The 20,096-nt window shown below is 36.7% G+C and overlaps 1 protein-coding gene across 1 annotated transcript in view; it reads right to left on the bottom strand.

Moving 5' to 3' along the window:
• Positions 1-278: 278 nt before the first annotated feature.
• The window catches only part of phldb1a (pleckstrin homology-like domain, family B, member 1a), a 38,615-nt gene continuing 18,797 nt past the window's right edge, over positions 279-20,096 (bottom strand). The window contains exons 11-25 of the mRNA XM_059352016.1: positions 19,013-19,168; positions 18,818-18,928; positions 18,102-18,191; positions 17,854-17,985; positions 15,642-15,764; positions 15,344-15,508; positions 15,067-15,207; positions 14,191-14,289; positions 13,672-13,750; positions 11,178-11,322; positions 9,888-9,978; positions 7,863-8,009; positions 5,805-6,024; positions 1,825-1,910; positions 279-1,184 (exon numbers count right to left, since the gene is read on the bottom strand). Of these exons, the coding sequence (XP_059207999.1) occupies positions 1,044-1,184; positions 1,825-1,910; positions 5,805-6,024; positions 7,863-8,009; positions 9,888-9,978; positions 11,178-11,322; positions 13,672-13,750; positions 14,191-14,289; positions 15,067-15,207; positions 15,344-15,508; positions 15,642-15,764; positions 17,854-17,985; positions 18,102-18,191; positions 18,818-18,928; positions 19,013-19,168 (1,926 nt within the window). The 3' untranslated portion in view covers positions 279-1,043. The remainder of the gene's footprint in view (positions 1,185-1,824; positions 1,911-5,804; positions 6,025-7,862; positions 8,010-9,887; positions 9,979-11,177; positions 11,323-13,671; positions 13,751-14,190; positions 14,290-15,066; positions 15,208-15,343; positions 15,509-15,641; positions 15,765-17,853; positions 17,986-18,101; positions 18,192-18,817; positions 18,929-19,012; positions 19,169-20,096) is intronic.

Genomic DNA, 20,096 nt, shown 5'->3' with positions numbered 1-20,096 from the left:
TTAACGAGCCAATTAACTCATTAAACCACCTGACTGTTGCTATGCAAACAGAGAAGCTGCAGCGTCTTAAAGGGAACACCTATTGTGTGCTCTCATTTCCATGTGAACTCGCAGCTCATTATGAGATTAATTAAAGAAAAGCTGGTAATTAATGACTTGTTTGTGAGAAACATTAATTACGGGAGCAAGAAGCAATTTGTAACCAAATATCCTCAGTTTAACCAATTTGTAAACAAAAATTTAGTTTATGAAATACCAACAGATGCTTCATATATTTTTATTTAATACATGTACATTGTAGCTTTACAATATCATTATAGGACTATGAATTTTGTTAAATGCTTTCTTTGACATATTTATGTAAAATACACATTAATGCTTCTTTATATGCCGGAATAAAACAATATATAGAGTGATATTAACATTTAAAAAATCTGACAAAAAAAATTATATAAAGTATTTGGCACCAAGTAATCAAATAAGTAATGTATGACTCTTTTTTACTTTTAAATATTTTGCTGCTAAAATCTGCTTAGTGTTTTAATGTATCAAGATTCTTTTTTCATTCGTTAATAAACTCAAGAGAAGAAGTATACAAATGTATCAAAAAGAGGAGAAAGAGGCATCAGAGTTAGAGTGACACTGCACACAAACACAGATCAGCTTCAGAGGTGGAAACAGTTTGAGCTTATATGTAGTAAGAAGTCTGAAAACTGATACTGTAATAATTATGAACGATGCTTTTTGGCTACAGAATGTGATTGATCTAATTGAGAGCTCCCTTTGTAGATCCCTTGGCAGGTTCTTTAAGCTATTTTACTGAAAGATAAATACAATACTTTCAGAAGTCAGCCCTCATTTGCTCGAAGGCATCAAGCTTTTTCTGTCAGCCGCAGATTATTCATCTCTCTGTCCGTCACACAGCATCACACCGTGTGTGTTTTATTCTCAGCTCCGGCTCCGGCAGCTCAGTCCGGCTCCAGGTGTCCCGGCTTGCCGGTTCAGTCCCTGTCATCCTCCAAATCTGTCGCCCCGATGGTCCCTCAGCTCATGAACTGCGTGTAGCCCTCGGCGCCCGTTACTATAACATCCATCCAGATCCGCATGGCCTCCGGGGACGGGGCCACCATGTAGTAGAGGCGGTCGTGGGTTTTCACACAGAAGGTCAAAGACGGGTTGGGGCTCTGGGGATCGCAGGGAGAGAGGGAGACTTTTTAAAGCTGCACCTGTTGCATCTTTTCCCTCAGAGACATTTGACAGAACAACAGCACAGCACACACTGACAGCTAAATTCGCTTTGTTTCACTTCTTGTAACAACATGCAGCAAAAAAGAAGACACATGAATAAAAATCAACAACTTAATCCATTCTAATATGGATCTTTTTCGTTTAAAAATAGCTCCGAATTGAAAACATTTCTATTAAGTTGCTTCAACTCAATTTCAATTTTATTTCACTTGATTGGAAAACGCTTAATTCATTTGAATATTACCAACTGAATTCATTATTTTAAGTTGGTTAACAATTCTCTTTTTTTTTTTTAAGTGTGTAAGACACCCAATCTAATTATGTGTTGTCAAAGTTCTCACAATATTTTCAGGTAAATTGTAAGTGACTGTAGAAATGTAAAAGAAAAGTCCCTTGAATACAAAACAAAAAAGTTTATTATAAGTAAATGTAAGAGAATATGAAGCATTTTGGAATCTAAACCTTCAGATTTTATTCCACAATATTTATTGATAAGAAACCCATGCAAAACATAATTCAATCAGAGCTGAAGTTCTGAATTTTTAGGTGATAGAAGCAGAAGAGTGTGTCCGTTACCTTGGTGGCACTGCGGAGGTGATCGTAATAAACCTCTTCAATCGCCTGAAAGTAAATGAGTCCTTTCAGCTTGGTCTCATGCTTGTCTGAGAGGAGAAAAAGAAAAAAAAACATATTAAGATACATTACATTATGCGGTGTACTGATGCAAGACCTCTGTCAGCCCTAGCTGGAGACAGTACAATCAGCCTGTGATGTGGGGATGCATTGCATGTTTGTCTTTGGTCAAATAATACGTTTTTTTTCATTTATTACACACCTGTAGAGAAGTACAGTAGGTAGATGGTCATAAATAATATTTAATTTTACAGTATCCCACACCATGCTGCCTTTACAATGCTATTTTTTTACCTTAAAAAACAAACAAAATAATCTAAAAATGACAAAACAAGTCCGCATTTCATATGCTCCCTATAATATCTGCTTAGAAATAAATGTTTCAGAAAAAATAGAGGCACGGCAAATTAAATTTTGTAAGAAAATACAAACCCATTACTTATTATTATAAGTGTTTTGTAAAGACATGGATATAGAATCACAGCAGAAAGTTTTCAATTTGGGGGAAATTTGACATGAAAATGTGTGATTTGACAGTATTATTATTTTATTTTTTTATTTCCTGTTTACGCAAAACAATTTTTATCAGCGAAGACTTGAATGAAAATAATTCATGGGTCAATTAAGTAATAAGTTGTAGCTTTATTTGATAAGATGAGGATTGTTTGTGGAAATTTGTATCGCTTTAAAATTGTTTTTTATTCTTGTCAGTTTCCACAAAAAATAAAATCAAAAACCTGCCATAAATGTAGATTGTAAGTATGTAAAACAGAGGAACACTAACAGTAAAATAAGAGCTGTAAAGCAGAAAGGTGTTTTTCCCAGCAACACATACTCCATGAATAGGTATGAGCAGCACTGTATCACAGTAAAAGTTAATTAAAAGTCTATTTCAAGCTATGCCTGAAGTCTTTACCATCCTATTAATTTGACTTGTTTTCTTCAGTTGTACTTTCTGGATTGTCTCTGTTTTATTCTTTTTTTTTTTTTAGCCTTTTCCCTTCCAGGGAAAGGTTCACGACTTGAGATCTTGTGAATGTTAAAAAAGAAATGCGTCGGATCAACATTTCCCTTTAAGCAGGTCAGAGCTTCTGTCCGGTCTTCTCTGTTCACAGAGAATCTTTCAAGCCGCTCCACATTGAGGAGATTGTTTGAGGGAAACCTGCGGATGAAGCTCAGCGGGCACGGTCGTTGGACTGATGGGTTTCTCTAGTTTGGGGCTAAACTGTAGGCGTTTAAGTTTTCTCACGTCTAAGATCAATTTTTCTTCAAATAAAATTGGTTCAAAGAGTTTCTGGAATCCGCTCTTGTTCATATGAACAGTGGTCTTTTTGTCTCTTCCACGCACAGTGGAGCGCCCGGCTAAGAAACAAACATCCAGCAACAGTTAAAGGCAATCTTTTGAAATACGTCTGACACTTTCTCCTGCTTTCCCTTTTTCCATAAGTCAAATCTGCTTAGTAATGAGATAAATGTTTTTGAAATGTGAGTTTCGTTTTATTAGTCACGAACAAGCCAGGAGCTAGCCTCCTCCCCAAGAAAAACACATCTAGAGAAAGTATTGCATCTTATTTCATCACCATCATCACCATCATCTTCGTCAGGAGTAAGGGGGTGAAAAGGCTAGGCAAGTGAGTGGAGAGAGAGAGAGGAGCAAAGAGAACAGGGGCGACAGTAATGAAAATGTACTCGGGTTCTATTTTGAACTTGATTGTAAAATAATGTCTCAAAAACACGCACATGAATTATTCAGAAAACTAACTGTTCTCGTTTCAGATTCAGGGGACAGTCCGATAGACGAGAATTACAAGCTGACTTTAACACACAGGAACAAGGCAGAAAAATTCACTTAGTGCAGCTTTAATTAGTGTTTGGTTCCAGATGAACAAACGCTGGCTGGGACAGGGTTTTATTGAGAAACACAGAGTTTACATTTCTCAGAAGAGCCTCGGCACTGCTGTCGGCTGAACAGAATAAATCAGGTCCTGGCCCGGTGCACAGCAACTTTTCTGCGTCTATAAATTCTACATGTGAGCGAATCTTATGTGAGCAACTGGTCTGACCACTTTAATCCCTCTTTAAACAAAGCCAGAGACGTGGAAATTGGATTAGCCAAGCTGGACTTGTGCACAATTGGATCCCTTTTAGAGAATCCAAAAAGTGTGGCTATTAGTCCTGATGGTGCAGAGGTCACTGGGTAGCAAGGTTATTATAGTTAACGAAAACTAACGAAATAATGAAAACTAGAATTGAAAAAACATTTTGGTTAACTGAAATAAAAATAAAAACTAGAGTTTTTAAAAAACGATAACTAACTAAAACTGTATTTTGTGGTTACAAAACTAACTAAAACTAACTAAAATTATAGTGAAAATGTCCTTAGTTTTCGTTTTTGTCAACTTTTTTCATTCATAATTCAGTGTATTTATATGAACATGCAACACGTGGTAAATATGTTTACTGAGACTGGGATGTCGACACTAGAACCAAAATTCAAAACACCCAGAACTGTAAGAGTTAATAACCTTATTGGGGCTGAGATGATAAACCAAAGGAAATAAAGGAAACCTTTATTATGGTCTCTTTGAATCTCGCACCCAACAAATACCCCATTACAAAAAGACTAAAACGAACACTAAAACTAATAAAAACTAAACTAAAAACTAAACTAGAAAACTCACTCTAAAAACTAAAAAAAAAAACTAAAACGAACTGAATTTGAAAACAAAAATTCACAACAAAATTAAAACTAAAACTGAAACTGATGAAAAATCCAAAACTATTATAACCTTGCTGGGTAGTATAAACAGAGGCTCAAACTTTTAGGCCTTAAAGTGAGAGAGGAACATTTTTTGTGATTGTGATTTGGTGCTACCATTTTTGACCATTCAAAATCCATGGCCAAAATCCCTCCAACATATCATGCAAATACACCAGGAATTGAGGAACCCCACACATCCATAGTGTGATTTGGTCACAAATTTGATCAGAAATTTCAGATATTTTGGAGATTTCTGCAAGTTGAGCCTAATTTGGTGCCTGCACAGTGACCTCTTTTGTTCTGTAAACTGCTGGAAAACCCCACTCTTCAATATACAAAGCTATACATCCTCTGGATGCTCTAGGCCAGGGGTGGTCAACCTGTGGCTCCAGAGCCTCATGTGGCTCTTTAGGCCGCCTGCTGGGGCTCCCCGTGGCTGAGACAAAAAAATATATATATACTTTTACATTAAAATTTTAATTTATCAATGGTGTAGACCAAAAACTATTTGTATTCTTCAATTGTAAAAATTTATAGCCTTTTTACAGCATATTAAAAATGTTTTGACATTTAAGTTAACTAAAATGTGCTTCATAGCTTACGAAAGTCTCCGGCCCGGCACCTTAACCTTTAAGTTTTGCTAATTGCTAATTTAGACTTATTAGGGTGTTTCATCTTCATTTTAGGCTCAATATAAGGTTTGCGGCTCAATTCCGCGATTTTCTCTCATTTATTTGGCCAACAGTGGCTCTTTAGTTAGTAAAGGTTGCCCTCCCCTGCTCTAGGTCTCTAGTTTGTGGTTGAGAAGTTTCACAACGCTGTGATTATCCTAGAGGTCGCAGCAGCTCATTTTATACAGTGAGGTCAAGTTTCGAAAGGTCTCACTATAATGAAATGGCTACTAAAGGAGCTAACATCATCACACAGTAATATGGTTTCTGTCTCACACTGAGATTATCATAAAGTGGGCGTGTCTGTAAAGGTGAGCCTCGTGGGAAATGACATTTTTAATTGTGTGATTGAATCATCTGGATTACATATGATTTACCTCACAAAAAGATATCTTGATATCATTAAGTCTTCCTGAATAAATAAGGCTCAGCTAATGAATGAGCATAATCAAACCCTCACATCAAAGAAATGGTAGTCATGGTATCCTCACCCACGTAATAACAGAAGTTCCTCTTGATACGGTCAAAAACGAACCAGCGTTTCTTCCATGATTTGATTTTGCCGCCCATCTTCACCAGATGGCCCTTACACATCTTCTCTGTGAGGATGACGAAGGGGCAGGTGTCGATGCTGTGGCCGGACGACTCCACGTGGGCGCGCAGGTCAAACTCCTCCTTACGGTTTGGCAGATAGCGCGTCATTGGACGGGCCTGTGAAGAAAGTGTTGCTTTAATGATGCGAACCAAGTCGTGTTGGTAGATAAAACCATAGGATATTTAGCAGAGACTGGAGATTTGTTGATCACTTGGCAGCAATGGAACCAAGTTGTAAACACAATATGATAAAAAACAAACAAACATTTGTGTGTTTTAAAATCTTTAAACAAAGTAAAGTAAAGGTGTGTTGCAATTATAACAATTTCAACAACTTAACTTACAAGCTCAGTAAAAGTCATGTCCATATATATATACACTACCGGTCAAAAGTTTTAGAACACCACAATTTTTCCAGTTTTTTATTGAAATTCAAGCAGTTCAAGTCAAATGAACAGCTTGAAAGGGTACAAAGGTAAGTGGTGAACTGCCAGAGGTAAATAAAAAAAGGTAAGGTAAACCAAAACGGAAAAAAAAACTTAACTCTATGGAGTCTTGGGCTATTTTGTCAGAAAATTATTTTCATGTCTTTGTAAGTCATTTTGTGTCTTTTTGTGTCTATTTTGGTCATTTTGTGTCTTTTTTTAGTCATTTTGTGTCTTTTTTTAGGTCATTTTGTGTCTTTTTTTTTTGTCATTTTGTCTTTTTTTAGTCATTTTGTGTCTTTTGGTGTCTTTTTAGGTCATTTTGTGTCTTTTTTTAGCCCTTTAGTCCAACATAAAATGTGATTTTGATTCTTTTTTTTAACTTTCAAAACACTATCATGCTTATGGTACATAAGTAGGTTAGGCAACAGTTGGCCTTCACCGATGCTAGTTCTTTAGTATTGGTTTGGTGGCTGCCTGTGTCTGCCCGCTATTTGACGCTTTGCTGAGTTTTTAGAGCTTTATATAGGGAAAAAAACAGCTGAGTGATCCAAAACAATGAGAAAAAAGACACTTAAATGTTCTTTTGTACTGCAAAGTCGAGTGATAACACCCTGTGGATTCATCACTACCAGCGAGCCCTTTCACAAATAACACATAATCATCTAATAAAACAGGGGTGGCCAACCTGTGGCTCCAGAGCCTCATGTGGCTCTTTAGGCCACCTGCAGGGGCTCCCCGTGGCTGAGACAAAAAAAATGATATACATATTTTTACATTAAAATGTTCATTTATCAATGGTGTAGACAAAAAGCAAGTTGTATTCCTCAATTGTAAAACTGTATCGCCTTTTTACAGCATATTAAAAAAGACATTTAAGTCAACTAAAATGTGCTTCATAGCTTACGAAAGTCTCCAGCCTGGCGCCTTAACCTTTAAGTTTTGCCAACTTTGAGTTTAGTTTTGAGTTCCCCTAGATAGACTAGTTTTCAAAATCATATTAATAAATGCTCAATATGACTATTAATAATGTTGGTAGGCTAATTTGGACTTATTAGGCTGTTTAATTTTCATTATAGGCTCAATATAAGGTTTGCGGCTCTATTCCGCGATTTTCTCTTCTTTTTTTTTGTCCAACAGTGACTCTTTAGTTAGTAAAGGTTGCCCACCGCTGTAATAAAAAATAAAACTAATTGATCATAGCAGCTTTAAATTGTACTCGAGCAGATCTATTTTTACTTTGAGGATATTTGTTTACTTGCAGCACAGACAGCTGATAATTAAATCCACTCTGTCAAGATTAAAGCTTTAATTATGTGTATTTTCTGTGCACCCCCCCATCCATTTTTCTCTCTGTTCTGCCTCTCCACCCTCCCATCCATTCTCTCCCTTCCTTAGCAATCTTTGATCTTCCCATATTCCCAGCCTCTCTTTAGTGTCTAGCCTCTCATCCTCTCCCCCAAGTCTCCCGTCCCCTCCTCCCCTCCTCCCTCCTTTCTCTTCTCCGTCTCCTCCCGCTGCTCCACTGACCTGGGAGAAGTGTTTCTCTCTCATCTTCACCTCCTCCTCCACCAGCCTCAGCCTGTGGGCCGTCTCGTCCTGGAGCCTCCGCTCGGCCTCCTCTCGCCTTCTCCGCTCCTCCTCCAACATCTGTCGCCGAGCCTGCACCTCCCTCTCCTGGGGGCGTCGGGAGAGGAGACAGAGGAACAGATGGGGAGAAGAGAAGAGAAAATAACAGGGAGACGGGGAGAATATGTAAATGGTAGGCAAATATTGCAATACAAAGTGAACGACTGTCAGAGGAGGCACAAGAGAATTTAAGTCCCAATCCAGGGTTTTGTAAAATATATCCCTTAAGTCTGTATATAGAAGAGGAAGCTTTGCTGATGTAAAATTATCCTTTGCAGCTTTCAGGGACTTACATACACTTTGTTTCAACATGTAGCAATAATACAAACAAACTACTTACAACTTTCACCACACCTTGAGCTCAGGGATCACTTTTGTACAATGTGTTTCTATAAAACAGGAGAAACACGAGACTCCCCTGATAATGCAAAGTTATTATCAACTTTCAAATGAATGGATTAACTCTTTTTTGAGAGTTTGTTGCCTTTGTCACGTGATTTTACTTTAATCATGACATATATTGATATGTTGTGTGATTTTATCGATAATGCTCAGCCCAAATCAACTCACAAAAATGTATCACCACACAAATAATCTGTTTTTTCATGCCGAAACATAAACATGACTTTTTGTAGGAGTGCAGACGACTGAAAACTTCTCAAATATGTTTTGTTAGTGCGGCATTCATTACGCCAGAAGAGAAGCAGTGTCTTTTTCTGTCGCAGTTGAAACTAAGCTGCCACCGATGTTAATTTCCTTATCATTTAATAAGCAAATAATTTGTTTATAATATGTTATAAAGTAGTAAAAATGCCTCTTTTAAATTACCACATCCCTTTAAGATGTATTCAGATTGCTCGACCAACAGTCTAAAAACCCAAATGTATTCAGTTTACTGTCCGGCCACTTTATTAGCAAGCAAGGTGTACCTAATAAAGTGGCCGTATGGTTACTGGAACCAGTCGGGCCATTCTTCTCTGACTTCTGGCATCAACATATCTGTCTGGATATATTCTCTTTTACGGCCCGTTCTCTGTGAACCCTAGAGAAGGTTGTGTGTGAAAATCCCAGTAGATCAGCAGCTCTCATCCAGCCTGTCTGGCTCCAACAACTATGCCACGTTCAAAGTCACTTAAATCACCTTTCTTACACATTCTGATGCTCGCTTTGAACTTCAGCAGCTCGTCTTCACCATGTCTACATGCCTGAATGCATTGAGTTGCTGCCATGTGATTGGCTGATTAGATATTTGTACTTGGTGTACCTAATAGAGTGGCTGGTGAGCTTAACATCCCACAGCCCTTTAGGCCAGCTATTCTCAACCTTGGGGTCGGGACCCCAATTGGGGTCGTGAGATGATTTCTGGGGGTCGCCAAATCATTTTGGAAGTCAGCTCTGTCTCCACTGTGTTAAAGTGTTCATGTGTAAATGTGTTTTTGGTCATTTTGTGTGGGTTTTTTTTGTCGTTTTGTGTCTTTTTTTGGTCATTTTGTGTCTTTTTAGGCCATTTTGTGTCTTTTTTTTTATCATTTTGTGTCTTTTTTTGATCATTTTGTGGTCAATTTGTGTCTTTTTTGGTCATTTTGTTTCCTTTTTTGGTCATTTTGTTTCTTTTTCGGGTGATCTGAACTGTGCATGTGAGATTCTGTTCAGTGAGTGGGGGTCGCGGACAACATGCATGTTAAATTGGGGGTCGCGACTCAAAAAGGTTGAGAACAGTCTAAAACCCAAATATATTTACTTTACTGTTCTATATGACACAGAAAAGCATTTTAAAATGTTGTAAGTATCACATTTTTGCTTGAAAAATTATAAACCGGTCATCAAAGTTATTGCTGGTTAATTTTCTGTGGCTGGACAACTGAAACCTGAAATGAACTTGGAGGTTGGAGTGTAAGAAGGGATGGAAAAACTCCGGGCACTCACTCGGTTCTCCATCAGCCTGGCTTTCTCCTGCTGCGCCTCTTTCAACATCTTCTCCATCTCCTCTATCCTCTGGGCTTCCAACCCGCAGGCACTACAACACACAGAGGGAAGGGCTGTGTGATGACACGGCTGCGACAAGGCTCGGGATGAAAAAGTAAACACACATGCCTGGAAACCAAACACTGAAAGCAGCGGGAGCCGCAGACAAAGGTTCAGTGGTGGAAAAAGTGTTCAGGTCCCTTACATCAGTAAAAGTACTAATACCACACTGTGGAATTACTCCACTACGAATTAATGTCCTGCATTAAAAACCTACTTCAGTAAAAGTACAAAAGTATCGACATCAAAATGTTCTAAAAATATAAAGGAACTTGTTATACAGAATGTCCCCACTAAGCTTGTTATATATATTATTAGATTATTATTACTGATGAATTTATGTAAGCAGCATTATTATTATTATTATTATTCTAAAAAAATATAAAAATAATAATTCTAAAAAATTATTATTATAAAAAGTCATTAAGAATCTATGAAATCTTTAAAGGCCATTTTCTCAAAATGAGTTTTCTCATAAATCTCAACTTCTTTACTTAAAGACACCAAATGTACCAGTTTTATTCCTGAATATATTCTGAAGGTTTTTACAGAGGGAGTTGTCTATATATCATTCATACCCTGATTTATAGAACATTTTGTTCCAAAAAACATGACAAAAATCATTATTTTAAATGGCTTTTGACAGTACTTTAATTTTTTTTTTTTTTAATGATGAAAGGAGATTTCCTTCTGTAAAAAAAACTTCTAATCTATCAACAAAATGAAATAATAACTTTGAAATTTGCTGTATATGCTCCAATGTTCAGATTTGTGGAAATATGTGCAAAGTGTTGCATATTTAATGAGTTTACACCACATTTGCATATCCAAACATAAAATTTAAGAAAACTTGTAATGCAAAAAAAAAGTGTGTAAATGTAAATAATAAACAGGGGAAGTTTCATGGTGATATCTGCAAGTTAAAAACCTTTTCACCTGTAGTGTCTCCCCTTTAGTACTTGAGTAAATATTCTCAGCACTGCAAAGGTTTCCTCATGAACAGCAGCAGAGTCTTTGAACTCCTAACTGGCATTGCAGCAGCCAGTGTACCCGTGCAGTCACAGGAGCAGACATGTAACAAAACATGATGTCACGGGAACAAAAAAAAAAGTGACCCTTCCCCTCGGAGACGGGGCAGACTTGAGTGTTCCCATGGAAACAGTGCCAATTGCTCATTTCCCAGTCTCTCACCTTTCCGGGGTGCAGGCGGAGTTTCCGGTGGAGACGCTGGTCTCCATGCTGTCGGAGCTCTCCAGGCTCAGCGTGTCGTACGCCTGGCTGCCACTCGGGGGCGACTGGTGATGCAGGATGGAGTGATGGACTGTAGGAGACAGATCTGTGCAGCGGAGAGAGAGCAGAGACAGCTGTCACAGACTCACAGCGCCCTCTACTGAGAGAGCTCCGTCACTGCTGCTCATTATAATCACATCAAGCAGTTTCAGGGTGTTTTTTGTTGCTCTTTTTTACATTTTACTCACTGTGGCCCAAGGTTATAATAGTTTTGGATTTTTCATTAGTTTTAATTTTGTTGTGAATTTTTGTTTTCAAATTCAGTTAGTTTTAGTTAGTTTTTAGAGTGAGTTTACTAGTTTTAGTTTAGTTTTTATTTTTTGAAAATGCTTAGTTTTAGTTTAGTTTTTATTAGTTTTAGTGTTAGTTTTAGTTTTTTTGTAAAAGGGCTATATGTTGGGTGTCAGATTCAAAGAGGTCATAATAAATGTTTCCTTTATTTCCTTTGGTTTATCATCTCAGCCCCAATAAGGTTATTAACTCTTACAGTTCTGGGTGTTTTGTATTTTGGTTCTAGTGTAAACATCCCAGTCTCAGTAAACACATTTACCATGTGTTGCATGTTCAAATAGAAACACTGAATTATGAATGAAAAAAGTGCACAAAGACGAAAACTAAGGACATTTTCTCTATAATTTTAGTTAGTTTTAGTTAGTTTTGTAACCACACAATACAGTTTCAGTTAGTTATCGTTTTTTAAAAACTCTAGTTTTTATTTTTATTTCAGTTAACGAAAATGTTTTTTCAAATCTAGTTTTCGTTATTTCGTTAGTTTTCGTTAACTATAATAACCTTGCTGTGGCCTTGTGTTTCACTGCAATATATATATATTTTTTTTATTTATTGTTGTTTGCACTTAAAAAAACATACAATCGTTAGGAAATAACAGTACAAGAAACAGTAAAAGAAAATGCAGGAAAGATCAAAAAGCCCAAAGGGTTTATACGCGACCCTCCCTCTTAAACCTATAAGTAACTATACTTTACTTAAATTACATAGCTAGATGAAAATAAAAAAAAAATACAAACAAAATTTAAACAAAACAAATACAAAGGTGTAGAACATCTATAGGGATTTTTTGAGCTTGGTCTTAAAAGTATTTAAAGAGGAACATGATAAGTCCTATAGCTCTATGGAATCAGCACAATCATGGCTGTGGTAGAATTTTTGGTAACGCTTTATAATAAGGTCCTTAATAACCATTAATTAACAAGTAATAAGGCATTGTTCTCGCTTTAGATCCGGTAGTTGCAAAAAGCATAGTTAACTTATAGTTCACTTATTATAGATGAGCAATGAAGTATATTTTAATATCAATAAGCAAACAAAATAAGATTAATAAAGGCATGGCAAAGACATAATGGGTGGGTCATGGGTGTTTCTAATGCCATTATTAACACTTATATAAGCTTATAAACACACAATAATGTTAATAAGCATCTTGTAAGGACTTACAAGGGCCTTATTACTTGTTAATTATTGGTTATTACAAGGTCCTTAATATAAAGCGTTACCGATTTTTTTAATTAATTATATTGCATATAATTAATCGACCTTTACTCTAAGTAAAGTGAAGAATTCAGTGTTTGTTTGTCTGTGTCTGTGTTTAGTCTAAACACCTCTCTCTCTTTCTCTCTCTGTCTCTGAGAAATACTTTAGCATTAAATACAGTGCCAGGGGAAATGTGCTTCAGAAATGACTTTGATATCACAGACTGCTGTCTGAACCTGTTTGATGGAATGGTTAATTCTCCTTGATCAAGTGAATTTAAGTCAGTGTAAACCATCGGAGTCTCCTAGTTTTCTTGTCTCTGAGTCAAGCATCTTCAATTACAATAATAATGGCAAGAAGCGGGGGAAAATGTCTTTTGTTCAGAGTAACACTGTTACAATGACATATATCATAAAAAAAAGCAAAAAAGTTGAATTTATCTAAAATATATATATAAAAAAAAGGAATAAAATTGAATTTATGTATACAACACTTTTCCATGTGCCAACAAGTGTATACATATTGAACTATTTGCATTTTTTCACAGTGTCGCTGAGGAGCAGAACTTTTAACAGGATCTAGTTATTCTAAATGGTTTTTGGTGACGTTTTAAATGAGACATGTAGAGTAAAGTGAATTTGACAGAAATATCACAATTTTAAGCTTCGTTTTGGTCACTTTTTCTAACACAAACTTTCGTTTCATATGATCCATTCAAAGACTGTTGGAAAGTTCAAATGCCCATTGTTATTTTAGCATTTATTTCTATGTTAAACAGTGTATTTTTGGTTATCTTTTACAGGAAAAAACATTTCAATTTCACCAGCGGGTTCTGGGGTTCAGACCTGACACGTACTGTTCCTACAGACATTTGTTATAAGAGCACGCCAGGTGATAGTCTTACCTTTGCTCTGCAGAGCAAACTGCCTTCTGGAGTCCATGTCTAATGGGTTTGACATCTCTCTCAGCATTAACTGTAACCCCTGAAAAAACACACACATTTAATTACTTAAAAGTTATTTTTCTTTGTTTTCTTACACTGTGATAAATTATTCTGTAGTCATTTCATTTTACTTAATATATTTGATAAAATGTATTAAATATAAATGCGTCCTTGATTTTGAGGCAGTTGTTTAAGTAACTTTAATATAAAAATGTTTGAGATAGAATCACATTAAATGTAATCTTTATGTGTATGTAATTCTAAATCAAGAGAATTTTGAATTAATCCAACACAATAGATTTAGTCCGTTTTTAACTGACAGCCACTTCCTGTTAAGTTGTTATTAACTCAACTTGTAATGTAATTAGATTTAATAAATAATATTGCGTGCAATCTGTTGCCTCAATTTTATTGAATAGCTATTGTTTGTCTTTTTTTTTTACAGTGTACTGTTTCCATGTAAAACACACATATGCTCACCTTGGTTGATGCATTTCTATCATTAGAGACGCCGCTGGAGTGCGGCACTGTGCATGATGCTGCCTGTCCAACCTCACCATCTGATTTGGACTTCAATAACTGAAATAAGAAGGACAGATCATTTCATTGTTTATTCACATTTGAGGAAGATGATTTTGGCTTTCTTACCTAATCTGGAACATTACTTTAAAAGACTAAAGTGACTAAAACTTGATTTTTGAGTTTGAGGTTTCTTAACTTGCTTCACACCAGTGCAGTGCAGTTTTTCTTATATAAGTGCAGTTTTTCTTATATAAAGACATTTAGAAAACAGTTCAATGACTCCATCTATAGGAGAATGATACAATATAATTTATGACATTTCTGTAATGGAAATAATAATTTTCTCCCTGAAGCTTCAAGTAAAGAAACATAGAAATATGGTAGAAATGGAAAGTTTATATTTCCCCAAAACACCCTTATTTTATCCCAAAAAAAATCTCTTTCCATATCTATGCAAGTCTAGTAGTATTTACAATGTGTATGGATATGATTGCATGCCTACATGTCTATTATTATTACATATATATTTTTTTTTCCTCTTAAAAAACAAAACACCCCATGATCATTTTTGTTCAATTTTTTTTTTAAAAAGGCTGAATAAAAAAGAAAAAAGAAAATATTTGAACTGAAAACCACAGGAAGGTTTGACTAGTTTCAGCATTTCTAAAATTGTAAAGTTCCTGCAACTCCACAATAACTGCCATGTATTGTTTTGCCCACTAGAGGGCCTCCTAGTCATAAAAATATGGAGTAGCTAGTGTGAAGATCATAGATTCAGGGGTTGAAGACAGTTTGTTGGCCTGCAGTTAGTGACCTTTAGCATGGAGAATTTACCTGACTGTGTCTACGTGTGGAAAAAGACTTTGCAGGCAGTGGTGGAGGACATGACTGAGACGCTCCAGCGGCCATGATGTCCTGGTACCAGCGCTCCAGGTTAAGAGGAGGCAGTGCATTCCTGCTGAGCTCAGGCTGGCTCTGAGGTGATGAAAGGCATCCAGCCAGTGCAGCATCAGAGACAGAAGCATCAAGCAGGTAGGAAAGACAAACATGAAACAGTGCTTGCAGGATAGAAATTGTTCAGTGGATGGGTGCAAGTGAAAGAATAACAAACCTGTGCAGAGAGAAAAGAGGAAGGACCACATGCAGCTGAGTGGCACGAGAAGGTGGATTGAGAGGCGAGTTGGAATGATGGAATAGAGGAAGAAGAAGAAGAAGAGGAGGGATCAAGTCTCTGCAGCCCAAAGATCTGGCTTAACTGGCTGACTGTGATGTACTCCTTCACACAGACACAACACACACAGGAAAAGAGAAGAACGTGGAAAATCTATAAGAAAGATACTTTTAAGATATATATTGACAAGTGGGAGAAACATCAGAGAGTCTGGCAGAAAGCAAGGCAGGGTTTCTACCTCGCATGGCAGAGCTGGAGCTGCAGCGAGGGAGAGGCAGTGGAGAGCAGCAGGGGAAGAGGAGTGAGCTTGCATAGAAGCATTTCCGTACATCTTATAGACATCAGAGAGCCTGAGGTACTCCTGCAGCGACAGCCAGAACACAAGGATGAGAAGGCTGCAGAGTGCAACACTTGGAAAAGTCATGCAAAGATGCACAAAGCAGACATGAGAGCAACACAACTCATCTGCCTGTGTTTGAAGTTATTATATACAGTACAGGCCAAAAGTTTGGACACACCCATCTCATTCAATGCATTTTTCTTTATTTTCATGACTATTTACATTGTAGATTCTCACTGAAGGCATCAAAACTATGAATAAACACATATGGAATTATGTACTTAACAAAAAAAGTGTGAAATAACTGAAAACATGTCTTGTATTTTAGATTCCTCAAAGTAACCACCCTTTGCTTACTAGAATATAAGACATGTTTTCAGTTATTTCACACTTTTTTGTTAAGTACATAATTCCACATGTGTTCATTCATAGTTTTGATGAATTTACAATGTAAATAGTCATGAAAATAAAGGAAACGCATTGAATGAGAAGGTGTGTCCAAACTTTTGGCCTGTACTGTAGATGGTAGTCACATCACGTAAAAACCTCAAACAAACATAATGTTTAGAGATGCGAAACAATAAGATTTAATTGATAGCAATGCCATGATTGATTCTGCTTATCATCTGATTCCAAACAAATTTAATGTGTGGAAGTAAATTATAGCGTCAATGCAATTGTTTTAAGTCCAAGACAGTGCAGTTGAAATGTGGGAATATCTGGGAAACATTCATTTTCATTTAGGAGTTTCTTAGTCAAATAAAAAATCTTCTCAGCCTGCCTCAATGGCGCTTATGTTGTTATAACATAAGCGCCATTGAAGCATTGAAGATATTTACTTATTTAGTAGAGTAAGAGACTGTCCTTAAACAAATCATGTTGGACTAACATTTCCTTTAGGCAAAAAAAAGAATTTAAGCTATTTAAGTTTAAATTTAAGTATTTTTTATCTCTCATTTAAAATTTCACCAAAAATAAATGATTTGCACTAAACAGATCCTGTAAAAAACATTAAATGACATGATCATCACCACAACTGTGAAGTCATGATTGGCTCAGCTGAGACTAACAGTCACATAGCAAAACATCAGTGAATCTTGGGCTGCATATTGCTCGTGTTTCCAATTTGAAATGATCATTTTACGCACATAACAAAGCAGGACTGTCTCATCTCTCTTTGTGAATTGAAGCCACATTTGGACAGGTTTTTCCTCTCACCATAAGTCCTTATTGTTGCATGTTTCCAGCAGCGAAGATGCATGTGTTTGATATTATTAGTTTGCAAAAACTGTCTGCCGGCATTAACCCATGAGAACCCATGGTGACACCTGTGTAACAAACACGTTAAATCTTCTATTTTTTGTTACTAGGCTAAGTTTAAACCCATTTAACAATTCTAATCCGTTAATCGGGTGTCCTGTATTGAATTTAACTTGTTTTGACCATATTTCCTGAACAAATTAAAGTCACAATTTTGATCAACAAAAAAACATATGGTTATTTGTATTTATTATCGATTTATTATTATTATTATGCTACTTAAAAACAAATCTAAAAAATAATTTATTGTTAAACAGAACTAATAATATCACAATTTCGATAGATGTTGTGGAGATGCAGAGAAAAAGGCAAATTTGTGTCTAGTTTTTTTTAAATTTTAAAATATGAAATATTATAAACATAAATATTATAAACATAAATACTATAAGCGCCCAATGTAATGTTTATGTCACATCACAGGTCTTTGACATTTAGTGATAGTGTTTATGAAAACACATCAGAAATGGTGGTATATCCCCCATAACTTTCCTTTAAGGATAACTGGGTCTGGGTTCTTATGGGTTAATAAAAAAAGGAGTAGACAAGCTCAAAGGCATATGATTCTGATGGATCGAACAATTTGGATCTGGATCTCCACTGGAACTAGTTATTGATTCCCTTCTCTAACAGAGAATGTTAGGATCTTAACCCACCAATCACACTGCAAGCCTGCTATTGTTTGTCAGTATTTGCTACAGTAACACACCATCATGCCCATTTTTTATAGTAAAAACTGCAGCCCAGGCATTTGTTAGATGTCAATATAAGGAGGATTTTTGTCCAGATTTACCTCTTGCAGCCTAACAGGATAGAGTTCAGGGGAGGGGATGTGAGAGGAGGAGAAGGAGGCAGAGGAGGGACAGGGGCTATGAGGAGGACCGTCCACATAAACAAGGTCAGGTTCGCTGATGTGAAGAAAGTCCTGTTTAAAAAGTTCATCTAAGTTAAATAGAAATCCACTTGGAAGGAATGCTATTCTATTTTTTGGGTCAATATTTCTCCTCCAGACATTTGTGAGACCATGTTGCTCCTGCTCACCTCCTTCATGCTGCTGTTGGGCTTTGGGAAGTTTCTCCCTCCTGTCAAAGTGTGATACTTCTTCTCCAGGGCACACAACCTGTCTTGCTCCTAAAAAAACAAAACCAGCTTGGACATAAAGGCACTTTCACAGCATTTAGTGTACACTGTTATAAAAAATAAAATCTCTGAACCCTAAAGCATTTAGCATGGACAGAAAACGTAAAAAAAACAGAAATGATTGTGACATTTATACATTTCTGACAGGTTGAAACCAATTGGGTGTGACAAATGGTTTTGTTAGGGCAAATAACCAAATTTAAACATATAATATTCTATATGTCCCAATTTAAATTTTGCCAAAAATAAACCATTTGCACCAAACAGATGCTGTAAAAAACATTAAATTCTTCACTCCTCAACGCAACTGTAAGGTCATGAATGACTCTGCTCAGACCAGCAGTCATGTGACGAAAATTCAGTGAAAAAATGTATATCATATCTTGTGGGTACTTTTCATTTTCCAATTTTTCTAAATTAAATTAACAAAGAAATAATACTTTTGACAGAACTGTGTTTTACTGCACGGACATTTTTGAGTTCTCCCTACTTTTAGCCATGATTGTGCTGTTTTCCCTCAGAGTTGCAGGACTTTATATATTGGCATAAAAACAAACTGCTTGGGGTTCAGAGGGTTAAATACATGCTTACTGTACAGGCAGTTTGGGTTTATTAACCTTGTGTAGCAGCTGCAGAGTGAGCGTCCTGTCGTTGGCCATCCTCTCACAGTCCTGCACCGCCTGTAACCCCAGCTGCTTCACCTGAGCCTCCATAGCAGCCATCTTCTCCTGCAAATCAACCAGTTTCATGATGCCCCGCTGATGGTGATCATATTTCACACACACACACACATATGTGTTTCCTGCTTTTACCTTCCTCTTGGCCACGCTGCAGTGATACTCGGCTCGCTCCTGGAGAAGCTGCAAGCTCTGAGTCTCCTTCTTCTCCTCCAGACTGCTCTCCTCCTCCAGCTGGCAGAACTCCAGCTCCTCAAACTGCTTGGTCCCAGACTCAAGAGCTTCAGATTTCTGTCCACGTGCAGACACACAGGCGGGTTATTCACTCAGATTGAAATCAGTCAAACAGAGTTATTAATAGAGAAGGCTGGCCATATTCTATATGTTTGTTATTGTTAACAAAATCCCATGAAAAGACCAAAAGCAACAATGATAAACACAGGCACAGTTTCTGTAAATACTCACTAGCACATTTTCATCCATGCAGTGGTGGACTGGCTGTCTGAGGGTCAGGGATTGAAAAAAATAATAGGGCACTAGGGTGCAGGACGTTTTTCAAACGTGGAGGCCAACATTTTATCCACAGTAACATTAGGTAAAAACGACTTGAATACTGCACACTAATGTTTCTGTAACTAACGGCTCTGTAATGCTTTCAGAGGTAGTAACAGAGCCGTTAAATTGGTGAAACTGTTCAAGGCGGGATCAGTGTTAATTGGCGGAGCTGGCAAGACAGAAAATACGTAACATAAGTTATTTGTGTGAGCAACACAATGAGAAAGGTAATAAGAAAGGAGGTGTATCATCAGAAACACGTCTGGATGGGTCAATATAAGGCATAGTAAAAATGGCAAGACCTGAGCGTAATAGTATGTGTTGTTGTGGGGGTCTTTTTTGTTTGTTTTGTTTGTCTGTTCTTTTTTGTTTTATTGTTTTTCTCATCTGTTTGTTTTCTCATATGTTTTTTTTTTTTTTTCTCATGTTTTATTTGTTCCTTATTTATGCTGTGTAACAATGTCTGTTGTGTGTTGAGGGTATAGGTTTGGATATTATTTTGGAAGGTGTCTCGCTTTCTGTAATAAGTTTTTGACTTTGGCAAGCTTGTGTTTCTGTGCATATTATTAGAGCTATTTTGATTTATCCTATGTGAGGGAATATGAGTTGTGGGGGTTGGAGTTTTGTGCATATCCTCTGTAACCTGTTGATTGTGTGTGATAAA

The sequence above is a fragment of the Centropristis striata genome, chromosome 15 (assembly GCF_030273125.1).
Source record: "Centropristis striata isolate RG_2023a ecotype Rhode Island chromosome 15, C.striata_1.0, whole genome shotgun sequence".
Lineage (NCBI taxonomy): Eukaryota > Metazoa > Chordata > Actinopteri > Perciformes > Serranidae > Centropristis > Centropristis striata.
This window is presented reverse-complemented; position numbering and strand designations above follow the sequence as displayed.